The sequence below is a fragment of the Peromyscus maniculatus genome, chromosome 4 (assembly GCF_049852395.1).
Source record: "Peromyscus maniculatus bairdii isolate BWxNUB_F1_BW_parent chromosome 4, HU_Pman_BW_mat_3.1, whole genome shotgun sequence".
Lineage (NCBI taxonomy): Eukaryota > Metazoa > Chordata > Mammalia > Rodentia > Cricetidae > Peromyscus > Peromyscus maniculatus.
The window spans coordinates 8,255,506-8,271,057 of record NC_134855.1 but is presented as its reverse complement, the minus strand read 5'-3'; the positions used below and the strand labels follow the sequence as shown (position 1 = coordinate 8,271,057).

The 15,552-nt window shown below is 51.5% G+C and overlaps 1 protein-coding gene across 2 annotated transcripts in view; it reads left to right on the top strand.

Annotated features, from left to right (window-relative positions):
* The window catches only part of Lamc3 (laminin subunit gamma 3), a 59,000-nt gene extending 46,747 nt beyond the window's left edge, over positions 1-12,253 (top strand). For both annotated transcript variants that reach the window (XM_076568952.1, XM_016001991.3), the window contains exons 24-28: positions 2,528-2,630; positions 4,216-4,415; positions 5,784-5,930; positions 6,420-6,519; positions 10,865-12,253. In XM_076568952.1, the coding sequence (XP_076425067.1) occupies positions 2,528-2,630; positions 4,216-4,415; positions 5,784-5,930; positions 6,420-6,519; positions 10,865-11,109 (795 nt within the window). In that variant the 3' untranslated portion in view covers positions 11,110-12,253. The remainder of the gene's footprint in view (positions 1-2,527; positions 2,631-4,215; positions 4,416-5,783; positions 5,931-6,419; positions 6,520-10,864) is intronic.
* Positions 12,254-15,552: the final 3,299 nt, after the last annotated feature.

Genomic DNA, 15,552 nt, shown 5'->3' with positions numbered 1-15,552 from the left:
AGGGGCTGCCCTGGGGTAGGGGAGATGCAAAGATGGAAAATAGCACCCCCAAGTCTCTGGTGCCTCGCTCAAAACGCCTGAGAGTTTTAAAGGCGGCCAAGCCAAAGGGAGGGAAGTCTGCTTGCTGAGAAGAGAGTAAAGGGGTGGAGGGAGACAGGATGGACAGACAGACAGGCAGGCAGGGGAATGACAGAAGCCATATCCATGCACCCTCTCTCAGGGTCAGTCACACTGGATGGCTCTTGTGTCTCTTCCTCCCTTCTGCCCTTAGATACCCCATGTCCAGAGGCACCCATTCTGAACAGTCCATGGGACTCAGTGTTAAGTCACGCAGCCTCGTGTTCAGCCCAGAGAGATGGCACTAATCAGGGGTTCTAGAAAGGCAGTTTAACTTGGACCAGCCAGTAACATATAGAAGACTCATTTAAAGACAATTGTGCTGGAGCATTTTTCTTGGGGGATAATTTCAGACTCACGGGAAGGGTCTATGCACAGCACCCAAAGCTCTCATCCCCTTCCCACAGGGCCATTTGAGGTTGGTGTTTTAGCCAGCTACAGGAGGGCAACGTGATACCACCCAGGGGCCAAGCCTGCTGACCTGATTCAGAACCCCACAGTGGTGGTCAGGGCTCCCTCCCCCAAGGCCCCTCAACTTCCCTACAGACCCAGGAGACAGAGAAATATCTTTAAGGAGAAAGGAAGAGGCCGAGGATTGGACCCAGGGCCTGGCAGGTACCCAAGCGAGCTCTGCTGCATTGAGGACCCAACACAGTGTCCTCTGACCTGACCCACACTCCTATCTAGGGTGAGGAAGCCAGGAAGGGAGGGGCCTCCACAGCCCCTTTGGGAGCTGAGTCCTGTGAGGGACAGACCCCCCAACATCTACAGATGTAGATGCTCCACTCCCCATAACCCTCACAGCACCCCATACCCTCCCCCCACAACCCCCCCACACACACACCCCAGCCTCAGGAGCAAACTGAGGCTTCCCTGGCTTTCAAACCCATGTTGTTTATTTGTAGCAAATCACACAAGAAACCTTTTTTTTCCAACCTCAAACATTGTATTGATTGCTGCTGGGTATCCACTTTGGAACTTCCCAGGGCAGCAAGTTAAATAAATACTTAGATGGGAAGACACGATGGGACATAAAGCTTGCGTTCAGTGTCCCGCCACCTAGGCTGATGTCCCCTCCCCTTGATACAGCTTTATATTTGAGCTGTACAAACACACTTTAGAGTCTGGCAATAAAAATATACCCCACCTCAAGGGACAACCGACAGGGTCTCAGTGGCATGTAGCACCTTCACCGTGCAGTGAGACCCCTCCTCTCCAGATCTGGAACACCTCATTCCTCCCGAAGTAACCCCAGGAACTCACCTTGAGGCAGCGCCTCCACTTCTGAGGCCCTGTGCACCCCCCCACACACACACACACTCTGTCTAGCTTCGTGTGAGCGCCTGTGCCACCGCGTGCTTGTGGCGGTCAGAGGACAACTTTCAGAGTTTGTTCTCTTTTTCTGACATGTGGGTCCTGAGGATCAAACTCTGATTTGTCAACCTTAGCCGCAATCACCTTTAGCCACTGAGCCATCTTGCAGGCTCAGGTCATGTGCTTTTTAACCCAGACACTTGTAGTAACTAAGTTCCCTTTTATTTTTTCTTCTACACTTATTTAAAAATGGGCAGACATTTGCTACAATGTCAGTGTGGGGGTCAGAGAACAGTGTGGAAAGCCCTGTTCTCTCCTTCTGCCATGGGAGTCCTTCAGGGCATGGAGGAAGGGAACCTCAAAGCCCACCCCCAGTGACACACCCCCTCCAATAAGGCCACACCTCCTAATCCTTCCAAAACAGCTCCACCAACTGGGGACCAGGCATTCACATATCTGAGCCTATGGGGGTCATTCTCATTCAGACCACCACACATGTGGGTACCATAGCAGTGTCTATGCTATGACTGAATGTCTCCTTCTGAAGAAAATGTCTCCTTCCTCCATTAGTCATTAGCTAAGTATAAATTCACAGGGAGGAGTTGGACCTTGTGACATCATCCCCATAACAGAATGCCGGTGTTGAGGCCCCTAATTGTATGTAGATCTTGTACAGGTAGTCATAGCTGCCATAAGTTCAAGAATTCAAAGTTCATGCCATGCCCTGAAGTCAACTTCCTGTGACTTTTACATTCTTTGTGTCTTCTCTTGAACAATCAAACCTGAGTTCTTCACCGTGTAGTCACATCTGGTGCCCGTGGGGGAAGTGATGACTACTCTGAGGAGAAGCCATTTAATAGCTACAGGCTGACGTCGCCTTAGGGACGTGTGTGCTTATCTTTGGCTCTAGTTTTCTGGTCATCCTCCAGGCTTCTGAAGATGAGGTCTTCTTGGGATTGATTTGGGGCTTGGTGTCATATAATCAGATCAGGATGATCTCCAGTCAGAGTAATTCTGAGGTCTGGAGCCTAGCCTGCCCATCTGGGCCCCTCGGCCTGTCTCCAGGAAGGCCCTGCCTCTCTTCTCCTCCTTGCAGCTACGCTATGAGACCACAGCGGCCCTGACACAGGCTTCCTCAGCTGTCCAAGCTGCCACGATGACCGTCACAGGAGCCAAGACACTGCTAGCTGACCTCGAGGGTACGTGTGTCCTGCTGAGCCCTGGCCTCTGTATATGGCCCTGACGGCCAACTTGCCTTAGCCAGGGATGCCTGGGTAAAGGGATCAGCATCCAGTTATGTGGATGTAAGCCAGGTAGACCAGTCCTTCTACCTCTCAGGACTTCCATGCTGTTTGTCTCTTCCTGTCTCACATGCCAGTCACTGGGAACTGGCCCCTGTGGCCACACCAAGCACAGAGTTCCTCAGGACATATGGGAAGAGAAGCTGTTCTCACTGGCAGGGGTGTGGCTCAGGGGGAGCGCGCTGTCTAAAGTATGCAAGGTTCCAAGTCCCATCTTCAGCACAGGTAAAAAGCAAAACTACGCCGGGCGGCAGTGGCGCACGCCTTTAATCCCAGCACTCCGGAGGCAGAGCCAGGCAGATCTCCGTGAGTTCGAGACCAGCCTGGGCTACAAAGTGAGTTCCAGGAAAGGCGCAAAGCTACACAGAGAAACCCTGTCTCCAAAAACAAAACAAAAATGAAGTTATGCTGGGTGTGGTGGCACACGCCTTTGATGCCAGCGCTTTGGAGGCAGAGCCAGGCGGATCTCTGAGTTCGAGGTCAGCCTGGGCTACAGAGTGAGTTCCAGGACAGCCAGGGCTGCACAGAGAAACTCTGTCATGAAAGGGGTGGGGGTTGCGGGTGAGAGAAAGGACGAAAGAGAAAAAGAATCCATGTGGCTTGTTTCACAGGTGGGTAGACTGAGAAAATCAGTCATTTATCCGTCCTTGAGTCAGAGCTAAGCACTCTCTCTCTCTCTGCCTCAAGGTCCACTGTGTGATTGATTCTCAATACCGTCTTCAAGCCAGAGAGAAGCCTTGGTGGCTCTTTGTCCCTCCAGCCTGCCTGCTGCAGGCTGGAGATAGCTTAGCCCAGCAGTGCGGGAACGGGCATGTTTTCTGGTTTCCTTGGGGCCTGGAGTCCTGGTCATTCACTAGGGCCTCCTGTGAAAAGGACATGGCTGTGTGCACGCTTGTGTAACAGGAGTCATATTTAGGAAAATGTAAATCTGTACTTACGGAGTGTCTTATGTTGTTTTAGGGGGCATCAGAACCATGGAGGGTTGTAAGCCACCCATTGTATAATCTCATGGCTCCCTGGCCTCAGCTTCCTTCTCCCTACATTGAGATGCACATGGCCTCCCAGGTGTCACCTTCTCCTTGTTGAGAGAAAGACTTTTCATGTGCTGGGTGGAAATTTGTCCCTGTGACTTTGCTCCATAACCCAAAAGATTAACTTCAAACCTCAATCCCAGGCTCTTTCAGCCCTCTCGGAGCACAGTCCAGAGGCTGTGACCACCTATGATATGACTGTAATAGAGACCACAATACAGACACCATAATAGCCTATGGGTCTTTGCATTTGCTGAGGCCAATGCCTCATTCCTTTAGCTATTCTCCGGGGTCACCTTGAGAAGGGGACACACAGATCTCCTGTGTCTCCAAACTCTGCTTCCATTGTCCAAAAGTCCTGAGGCTGGTCAAGTACCGCCAGTCGCCACCTGGCAGGCTCTCTGGTATGAGACTGTTTGTTTCTCCTGCCTCAGACTTGGTCGATTTTGCAGGAATGAAGCTGAGGTTTCCTCTGCCCAAGGAGCAGGCAGCGCTGAAGAGGAGGGCAGGTAGCATCAGGGCCAGGCTCCTGGAGGACACAAAGAGGAAGACCAGGCAGGCAGAGAGGATGCTGGGAAATGCTGCATCTCTCTCCTCCAGCGCCAAGAAGAAAAGCAAAGAAGCAGAACTGCTGTCCAAGGACAATGCCAAGGTCAGGTTCAGGACAACAGTCTCGTTGACAGCAGCTGTCTTGCCCTCGGTGCTGACTGCTGTGGGTCCTGGCTCTCAGCTCAGAAGCACATGTGGGTGACCTCACTGATTCCTCAAGGAAAAGGAGTCACTGGGGGCCTGTGAGAATGGGAAGACTCTAGACTGAGCCAAGTTCAAGGCTTAAGTCATATGACCAGGACTCACACCTAGGCCCATTGGGATGTTGTCTAAACTTCTAGGTTTTTCTTTGTTTGTCTTTTTATTTCTTCTTATTTACCTTTTTATACAATTTTAAGGTGTTTTATTTTATGTGAACAATGTTTTGCCTGCATATATGGATATGTACTATGTACATGCCTGGTGTGGGCAGAAGTCAGAAGGATCCCCTGGCTGTGAGCCACTCTGTAGGTGCTAGGGACTGAGCCCAGGTCCACTGTAAGGGCAACAAGTGCTCTTAACTGCTGAGCCATCTCTCCAACCCCCACTTTTTAATTTTCTGACAGTCTCCTGTTTTTAATCCTAGGCTGGCCTTGAAATCACTGTCTAGTTGAGGATAACCTTGAACTTCTGATTCTCCTGCCTCTGCCATCCCCCAGTTTATCCAGTACTAAAGACTGAACTCGGGGTCTCATGCATCTAACGGGTCACCTTCCCTGTCCCCTAGGCTTTCTTTATCTGGGGCCAAATTCTAACTGCTCGCTCTCTCTCTCTCTCTCTCTCTCTCTCTCTCTCTCTCTCTCTCTCTCTCTCTCTCTCTCATGCACGTGAGTGTGTGTGTGTTCCTCAGATCCAGAGCTCACATGCAAGTGAACTCTCTTCGTGAGTGCCTAAATTACTGAAGGACTGGCCTGAAACTAGAGGTTCCAGGTGCAGTTTCTTGTCTCCTTGCTCAGACTTTGGGCGGTTCCTCCTCCCCCTCCCTGGACCTCTGTTTCCCCATCTATAAAAACAGGTGGGATTTCTCCGCTAAGGAGAAATGAGGAGTTTGTACTGAAGACGCATCCTGACCCCAGCGCATGCCTGTTGATTGTGGGAATGAGTAAGCGAATGTTCTAGGTTATGATGTAGACTGCTTGGCATCATGTCATAAGAACTCTTGTCCAAGCAGACCTGGTGGTACAAATCTATATCCCAGTTACTTTGAAGGCTGAGGCAGGAGGATCACAAACCCAAGGCTATCGTGAGTAACTTAGTAAACCCCTGTTTCAAAATATAAGAACTGGTCATGGCATGTGGGTCAGTCATAGAGTACTTACCTAACATGTGTGAGACTCTGGGTTCCAACTTCATTCCTGAGAAAGAAAACCAAAGAACAAAGCTCCTCTTTCCCAAGGGACTTACTCTTCCCCTCGCTGCTGCTGTCCTGCAGCTCACCAGAGCTTTGCTGAGGGAGGGGAAACAGAGCCACCGTCACGCCAGCCGACTCGCCAGACAGACCCAGGCCACACTCCGCCAGGCCTCTCGGCTAGTGCTCACCTCAGAAGCACGCAAACAGGAGCTGGAGGAGGCTAAGCAGGTGGGTGTGCCCAGCCCTCACACCATCCACCTATGCCCAGTGTCTCAGTTAGGGTTACCGTTGCTGTGACGAAATATCGTGACCCAAAGCAGCCTGGGAAGGAAAGGATTTATTCCACTTATATTTCCAGATAGCAGTCCATCACTGACAGAAGTCAGGGTAGGAACTCAAACAGGGCAGGAACGCGGCAGTAGGAGCCGATGCCGAGGCCATGGAGGGGTGCTGCTTGCTGGCCTGCTCCTCATGGTTTCCTCAGCCTGCTTTCTTAAAGCACCCAGGACCATCAGCCCAGGGGTGTCACCACCCACCATGCCTGGGCCCTCCTGCATCAATCACTAATTAAGAAAATGCCCTACAGTCTTGCCTATAACCCAGTCTTATGGGAGGCATCTTCTCAGTTAAGGTCCCCTCTTCTCAGATGGCTTTAGCTTGTTTCAAGCTGACATAAAACCAGCCTAGGCAGCCACTAAGATGTTCTTTCTGGTCCAGGTGGCCTCTGGGCTGAGCACCGTGGAGCACCAGATTCAAGAATCTCGAGGGTCTTTGGTGAAGGACATCAAGGTCCTGTCAGAGCTGCTCACCAAGCTTGGTAAGGAGACCCCAAGGCGAGTCCCTGGGGGTCAGTTGTAGGATACATTTCTCCTTGTCCTAAAATCCGTGGCTTCCACTTCTGCCCTGTCACCTGTCACAGGCTTTGTAGCCTGTGCAGGGCAGGGTGGGAGTCTGGAACTGAATTCACGGTGTCTGCAGGGGCACAGGGGGCAACCTCTGCTTCCTCTAGTCCTCTGGTGAGTCTGGTGTGGGTCGGGAAAACAGAAAACTCACTGCGTTCAGGGACAAACCCTTGGTTCCCAATGAGTCCGTTAGCGGTTAGAGCAGACAGAATGACAGACAAGCAAGGGCACAACGGTGACTAGGACTTGATTCCGACTCTGCCCCTTCCTGGGTGGTGGCACTTGGGCACATCACTTGACCTGTGAGCCGGCTTGCCCACCTACGAAACAAGCGTGAAAGTGGGGGACTCAGGAAGTGCGTGAGTAGGGAGAATCAGCAGACACTGGTTCACAGGAAGGAAGGGAAATTCCACATGAAGCTGGGGGGAGGGGTAGCGCATGGTCATAAACCTAGCCCACGGGAGGCTGAGGCAGAAGGATAGATCCAAGTTCCAGGCCAGCCTTGGGGACATAGTGAGACCATGCCTCAAAAAAGAGAAAGAATGTGGGGAGAAGAGGCGGCTGAGCCGTTAAACCATCTGCTTCCTGCTCTTCTAGAGGAGCCAAGTTCAGTGGCAGCGCCTTGTCTGTTCACGACAGTCTATCTCCAGCTCCAGGGCATCCAGTACCCTCGTCTGGCCTCTGGGGGTACCCTCACACATTCACATAGACATACAGACAGACATAAAAATAAAATAAATCTTAAAAAAGGAGAGAAGGAAAGGAAAGGAAAACTCTGGACAGGCTTTAGCAAAGAGGACTGATAGATGAATGGCTAGGGCCCTGTGGATGTCCCGGACAATGGTCAGAGAGGTTGGGCTGGAATGAACAGCATATATTTTTAAAAACTGTGCTAAGATATACATAACATAAAATGTACTTTGTTAACGTGTTTAAATATTCTTCCTTCCTTCCTTCCTTCCTTCCTTCCTTCCTTCCTTCCTTCCTTCCTTCCTTTCTTTCTTTCTTTCTTTTTTTCCTGAGACAGGGTTTCTCTGTGTAGTTTTGGTGCCTGTCCTGGATCTCGCTCTGTAGACCAGGCTGGCCTCGAACTCACAGAGATCTGCCTGTCCCTGACTCCTGAGTGCTGGGATCAAAACCATGCGCCACCACCGCCCCGTTAAGTACACGTTTTGATGACTGTGTTAGCCATCTTTCCGTTGTTATGACAAACCTCCCAGGCAGTCGACTTCAGAGGAGGAAGAATTTGGGTTAGGAATACGGCTCAGCGGCAGAGTGTCCATCTCGCAGGCACAAAGTCCAGGGTCCATCCTTGGCACTGCAAGAGAGCGTGCAGGGAGAGGAGGCGTTAAAGGCTGACTTTGGCTCTTGGTTTGAGTCCGCTGACCCTGTTGCTTTGAGACTTGGGCAGCTCAGTGCTGCCTGGCACAAGCACACAGTGGAGGAGACCCGGTCACGTGACGGCAGTCAGGACAGAGAGGGCTAATATCCCCGTCAGGGCACATTCCTGTTGACCAGGCCCCACCTGAGAAGGGGACGGCCACCTCGTGCCACAGGCTGGAGACGGAGCCCCCAGCGCCTGGGCCTCCGTCACTGAACATTGTTGTGTCCCATCGCCACCATCTATCTCCAGAACTTTCTTTCTTTCTTTCTTTTTTTTTTTTTAAGACAGGGTTTCTCTGTGTAGCTTTGCGCCTTTCCTGGAACTCACTCTGTAGACCAGGCTGGCCTCGAACTCACAGAGACCCGCCTGCCTCTGCCTCCTGAGTGCTGGGATTAAAGGCGTGTGCCACCACCGCCCGGCTCCAGAACTTTCTTGACTGTCCAAAGAGAAATGGCCCATTGAACACGGGCTCCCCATCACCCTTCCCTATACCTGCCTCCTTCCTATGGCCTTGACTTCTCTAGGGAGCTCACCTAAGTGGACTCACAGTGTTTTCCCTTTAGAAGTTTTAGGAATTATTTCTTTATTTGTGTGTGGGGCTTGAGGGAGGCGGTGGGCTTGTGTACTTGTGTGTGGAGGTCAGAGGTTGACTTTGGGTATCCTCTCTATCACTCTCCACATTATGTATTTTTATTTTTTGAGACAGGGTTTCGTTATGTACCTCTGGCTGTCCTGGGACCCATTATGTAGACCAGGCTGTCCTGGAATCCACAGAGATCCACCTGCCTCTGCTCTCCAGTGCTGACATTAAAGGCTTATGTTACTGTATTAGGCTATTTATTTATTTTTAAAGTTTTTATTTTATTTTGAGACAAGGTCTCAACAGAACTCACTATGTGGGTCAGGCTGGCCTCCAGCTCACAGAGATCAGCCTGTCTCTGATTCTCAGGGACTGGATTAAAAGCATGTTCCACTGTGCCTAGCTTATATTTATTTTACTTTACTCATTTATTTTGTGTGTTTGTATGTGTGCTTGCCATGGCACATGGATGGAGGTTAGGGGACGATTTATAAGTCAGTCCCTCCCTTCCACCATGTGGGAACCCAGGTCATCAGTCTTGGCAGCAAGTACCCGTTCTCTCTGAATGACCCTCTACCTCATATTTTGAAACAGGGTCTCACTGAGCCTGGAGCTCATTGATTTGGCAAGGCTGGCCTGAAACTCCTTGAGGCTGGGTGTTGGTGGTGCATGCCTTCAGGTGGATCTCTATAAGTTCAAGGCCAGCCTGGTCTACAGAGTAAGTTCCAGAACAGCCAGGGCTACACAGAGAAACCCAGTCTCAAAAAACCAACCCACCAAAAACAACAACAACAAAAAGAAGCCACATGGGGCTGACTTCTACCCTGTCCCCTCCCGCCCAGTTGAGCTCCGTCTTTCTGTTGATGTCACCGCACTTCATGACAAAGTGACAAGAGCACCTTGGACCCCATCCACCCTGCATTCCTGTGTGAGCACTGACTCCACTCTTTGTCTCTTGGAGAGGCTCATTCCTACTGAGTGGGAGGAATTCATGAGGGGCCAGCGTGAGAACCCCATGCCTGCCCCCCAGGCCCGCAGCCCTTCCCACCCCACGCCACCCTGGGCCTGTCTAAATCTGGACACCCGCAGTCTCCTCTGTGAACCCACTTGACCAGCTCACGGTGGTATCTGCAAATGTGTGCTGACGTTTGAGCCAGCACAGATCCTGGGACCTCTCTCCCACAGTTTTGTAAACGAGGAAACTGGTTTTGGAGGGGAATCGCTGAGGCTTTTAAATTTTTTTTACTGGGCCAGGAAATGGCTCAGTGGGTGAAGACACCTGCTGCCTAGCTGACGACCTGAGTTCCAGCCCTGGTCCCATTATAGATGGAGAGAATGGACTTCTAGCCATGCCCTCAACAACAAATAAGTAAATATAAGTAAGTTATTAAGAATAAAAGTCCCCAGCACTCGGGAGGCAGAGCCAGGCGGATCTCTGTGAGTTCGAGGCCAGCCTGGTCTACAGAGCGAGTTCCAGGACAGGCACCAAAACTACACAGAGAAACCCTGTCTCAAAAAACAAAAACAAAAAAGAATAAAAATCCCACCAGGTATGGTGGTACATGGCTTTAATCCCAGTACTCGGAGGCAGAGGCAGGTGGATCTCTATGAGTTGGAGGCTAGCCTGGTCTACAGAGTGAGTTCCAGGACAGCCAAGACTACACAGAGAAACCCTGTCTCAAAAAACCAAAAATAAATAAATAAATAAATAAATAAATAAATAAATAAATAAATACCCAACCAGGTGTGGTGGTACACACCTTTAAACCCAGCACTCAGGAGGTAGAGGCAGGAAGATCTCTGTGAGTTCAAAGTCAGCCTGGTCTACATAGCAAGTTCCAGAACAGTCATGATTACAAAAGAATAAAAAATAAATCCTTGAGTCCTTGTTTAAAGATTTTTATTTTTATTTTACAAGTGAGTGTTTTGCCTGAATGTGAGTGCACCATGTACATGCAGTGCCCACAGAGGCCCAAGAGGGTGTGAGATCCCCTGGAACTGGAATTATAGATGGTTGTCAGCTACCACATGGGTGCTGGGAACTGAACCTGGGTCCTCTGTAAGAGTAACACCTACTCTTAACGGATGAGCCCCCTCTCCAGCCCCAGATATTAACTCTGCATGTGAGCTCCATGGGATGGACACCCAGGCCTTTACCTCCTCCTGTATTCCCTCTCACTCCATTTGTTCCAGTAGGTAGTGGACAGACCAGGTTCTGGGTGTCTGACCTGGGTCTCTGGTTCCCAAGGCCGGCAGGCAGCTAGCCTCTGCTGAAGCTGCCTGTGCTCCTCTCCAGGGTCCTTGGATACCCACCAAGCTCCTGCTCAGACCCTGAATGAGACCCAGAGGGCCCTAGAAGACTTGAGGCTGCAGCTGGGTTCACGTGGAGCCCTGCATCGCAAGCTGAGGAGGCTGGAGCAAGAGTCTGCCAGGCAGGAGCTACAGATCCAGAGCTTTGAGAGTGACCTTGCTGAGATCCGCGCTGACAAGCACAACTTGGAGACCATTCTGAGCAGCCTACCAGAGCCCTGTGCCAGCTAGACCCTGGCACACCCTCCCTACCCTGCCCACGCCCCATAGATGTCCCAGGTCTCCCTGCTGTGTGCTCATGTGAATGACCACACTCACTTGCGGGTGTGAGTACATGTTCACAACTCCACAGGTAGCCCTGTGTGCAGCCCTCAGTGTGTGTCCCCTGCACACACATCAGCACGCGGCACCCCAGCATCAGTAAGAGGCACATCTGCATTCGTTCATGTGTGGGCATGTGTGTGTGTGTGTGTGTGTGTGTGTGTGTGTGCGTGTGTGTGTGTGTGTGTGTGATGCACTTGTGTATTCAGGACCAACTATGCATGCACACACATGACAGTCCAGAAGAGCTGTCAAGAGGTAGTCATGAGCTTGGACACACTTTGCATCCTGGGTGAGTCCTGGTATGAGAAATTCCCTGACATATCTACAACCCTGCCTCCAGAGAGTGGAGCTCAGGCAGGGGTGGCACCTCCAAGGCTGAGAGGTCTTGAGAAGGCAAGTCCCACACTCACGTTACAGAACTGGCCCTGGGCCTACTATGCCCCCACATTGCCCACTGGTCACCCAGCAGCTCTAAGAACTGAGGTGCCAGGCAGATCAAGAAATGCCATGATTCTCAGAAGTGGCATCCAAGGCCATGCTGTGGCTTGGGAGGCCCACAGGGCAAGGCACAGATGTCATTGTCTTTTGTGGACTCTTCCCTCCGGGGATCTGGATCTGCAGCAGACTCACTGAGGGAAGTGCCTACCTGGACCCATGCCCTGTCTGTCCCCTGATCTACCTGAAGAACCAGGGTCTGGGTCATGAGGCCTCAAGCAGGCACTAGGAATGGCCCTTTGTGCCCTGCTGACCTGGTTAGCCTTTTGTTGACACATCTCAAACCTGTGCCGTGGCCCCACCTGTCACGAAGGATGCCACAGGGGTGTGGAAGCCATTCAAGGTCTGCTGCCCATGGCTGCCTCTGCCCAGGAATCCCTGGCATTTCTTCCTGCTGTTCCCCCTTTTTTTCTGGACCTTCTTTTAGTGCACAGCAGGGTCTGGGCACTGGGATAACAGCCACCTTTGCAAGCCCTGTCCCTTCCCCAGGTCCCAGAGGAGCTGATGGTGATGTGAACCGATTCTGATTATGAAGAAATAAAGGGCCGTTTTCTGAGTCGGGTGTTGTGTCTTTGATCGGCCAGTGCTGGTGGGCAGCCAGGGCCTGCTGTGGGCATGAACAGAGCACCTCTTGTGGCTGGCCTGCAAGTAGGTAGAGCCTACGTTTGTGATCCCAACATGTGGGAAGGAAGTTGGCAGAACGGGGCTCATGCCGTGCCAGGCTCTGTCATGGCAGGCTTTGCAGGGCCATGTGACCACCTCCTTTCCTCTCGGACCCAGGGCCTTTCAGACAAAGGCTCGGGTCAGGGGAGAGTTGGCCTGCAAAGAGGTCTTCAACGGATTCCTGCTTCAGGGTGGAAGGAGACACTGAGGCAGGAAACTGAACTTAAAACCGTCCAGTAGCACTTCAAGGAGCAAGAAAGGACACCGTTAAGTGGGAGGAGGGCTTGGGTCTGGGCCTAGAAGGGTGGAGAGACTGAGGAGAGAATGTTCCAGATAAGAGGGTGGGTAGCAGCCAGGGTTACAGGGTAGGGACCTGGCCAGAATAGGTCATTGCAAACCTAGGTTAGGGCAGGTTGTAAAGCACACTCTAGTCTACCAAGGCTTTTGGCCACAAAGCCAAACCGATTCCCAGATTAGCTTCAACAGGAAAGCGGAGGTCACCGGAAGGGTGATTTGGAATCGAGGGCTAGGAAAGGCTGCCAGGGTACAGGTAAGTCTGGAGACTGGAACCTGGGGCTGCGGCAGTGGGCAGCTTCTTTCTCCTGCCTCCTTCGTTGGTCCCGCCTCTGTTTCCATGTTTACTTAGGTCTTGCCTCTGCAAGTTAGCTTTTCTTGTTTTCCTTTCTTTTTCTTTTGTTTTTTGAGACAGGGTTTCTCCGTGTAGTCCTGGCTGTCCTGGAACTCTCTCTATAGACCACGCTGGCCTCAAACTCAGAGATCCGCCTGCCTCTGCCTCCCGTATACTAGGATTAAAGGTGGTCGCCACTACTGCATGGGGAACACCACTGTCTTCCTTGAACCTGGTGGATGATGATACTGTACAGCTTCCCCCTCCCCAAAGCCCTGGACTCACATATCATCAGATCTTGATTTTGATTTTGATAATTTATTCATTTTTATTTTATATGTATGTGTGTTTAGCCTGCATGCATGTCTAGGAACCATATGCATGCTTCGGATCCTCTGGAATTGAAGTTATAAACAGTTGTTAGCTTCCATGTGGTTGCTGGGAACCAAACCCAAGTGGACAAATAGACAGTTCTTTTGGGCTGCTGAGCCATCACTCCAGCCCCAGGTCAAATGTTTGAGTGGTCAGGTCCCCAGCATGGTCAAAATAACAGGGACTCCTGGTCCAAGGCTTTGTGATGAGACATGCCCTACACCTCCCTCCTGGAGTAATGGGGGGTGGGGTGAGGCCAGTGTTCAGAGGAGAGGCGCATTCCTCCAGAGAGAACCTTAACGTCAGGGTGAAGGTAAGGCTGATGTGGTGGGTCTTTAAAACTGGGTGAGACTGACTTGGTGAGTTGCCAGGGTCGGGGTAGAAAGGCTGAAGATAGGCGATTGGGTGAATAGGCTCTGGGGTATGTGATGCCAAGGAAACAGGGTTCTAAAACAAACGTTGGGACAGGATCTGACATTCCTCTGGCCTTAACCCATCTGTCCACTGATAAACGTTCAGCCCCTACCCATTTGAGCCATGATACTCAGCAAAACTCAGTCCCAACGTCCCCAGTGGGCGGAGACCAGGCTTCCTCTCCATTCCTGGGTGACAAGTGTCAGGCCTGACATGTGACTCATGCAGTATGGTCATGCCTGGTGTATGCAGAACCACGGGAAGGCTCAGAGGTGGGGCTGCTTATGACTGAGTGGAATGCAGCAGCAGCTGAACATCTGGCTAACCAGGCAGTCGGCCGAGCAGGAGAACTTGGGGTGGCCCCTGCCCTGCCAATGCAACAACCAGCAACAGCTGTTGTGTAACAAGTCTCCTCTGGGGTTAAAATGTTCCATCCTGCAGGGGAGCCCCTAAAGCACCAAGGTAAACAACCAAAAACAAAAGCTTTAAGAACCCCCTGAAACTGACCGGACTCACTAGGCCTGGGTAAGCAGAGCTGCAAGGAAGATTCTCAAAGAGGAAGAGCTGCCTGAAGAGGTTAGACCGACTGAGGTGCCCGGGAAGAGGTTAGACCGACTGAGGTGCCGGGGAAGGACACTGTCCATGCAACCTTATGGAGCTGTCTGCAGTGTGTGCCATGTTTTCCAGGGTCCCAGCTTTGGGACGGTCATCCATGCTCCAGTGGGCTTCTGTGGTGCAGCTGTCTGTGGGTCATTTCTGCTCCTGTAATGACCCTTCACCCACATTCCTGTAAATGACCCCAATAGAACGCCTCGGTTCACCAAGCTGGACTCTGGTGCTATCCCTACTTCGATCTGTCCTAGGTTCCCTAAGTGTGGTGTGTAGGTTCGGTAGGGCACATGTGTGCCAGGAAAAGTTTTGACACACAACAACAGCCACCCAATTACCTGGGCGATAGACAGCATGGGACTGACCAATGAGTGCCCTGTGCTAAGTCCAGTTCCTGCCCGAGCTTTTTTTTTTTTTTCTGTGTAGCTTTGGAGCCTGTCCTGGAACTCACTCTGTAGACCAGGCTGGCCTCGAACTCACAGAGATCCGCCTGCCTCTGCCTCCCAAGTGCTGGGATTAAAGGTGTGTCCCACTACCGCCCAGCCCTGTCTGAGCTTTAAGCGGGAACACTGCCATACAGGCTTTGCATTCCCAAGCCCCTGACAGCCTTACATCTACACTGCATCCCTGCTCCTGTTTCCACTCTTCTGCTCAGTAGGGAGCTTGGGACGAATGCATGGGCAGAGGGAGGTAACATAGGAGGAAGGGTCCATGCCCTCCTGATGTCTTTGCTCACCTTGGCCCCATCTCATTCTGTCTGGCCCCTCCCTGTGTGAGCCTGACTATTCTCCCCTGAAAAAGGACAATCATCTGGTTCCAGGACCCCATTCTAAAGAGTCTAAACCCGAGACAAATCCAGGGAAGAGGAATTCCTAGATCCAGTCCCCAGAGGCATACCAGAGGCGGTGATGTCTCTTTCCCCTGGCCAAGACAATCTATCTGTGTCTGTGTCCACAATTTAACAATTCCACGGAGACCCTTTCTCTAGAAGATCGATTGGACTCTAGAATTCATGACCTCTTTCTTTACAAGTCTCCAGATCTTGCATCCACAGCCTGTCTTCATCTGGAATCACTGGCTGCTTTCTTTCTCACCCTAGAGGACTTGTGTCCCAGGCTTCAGCTTCCAGATTTTTCTTTCAAATAGGCAAACCCATCCTGTTTCATAGG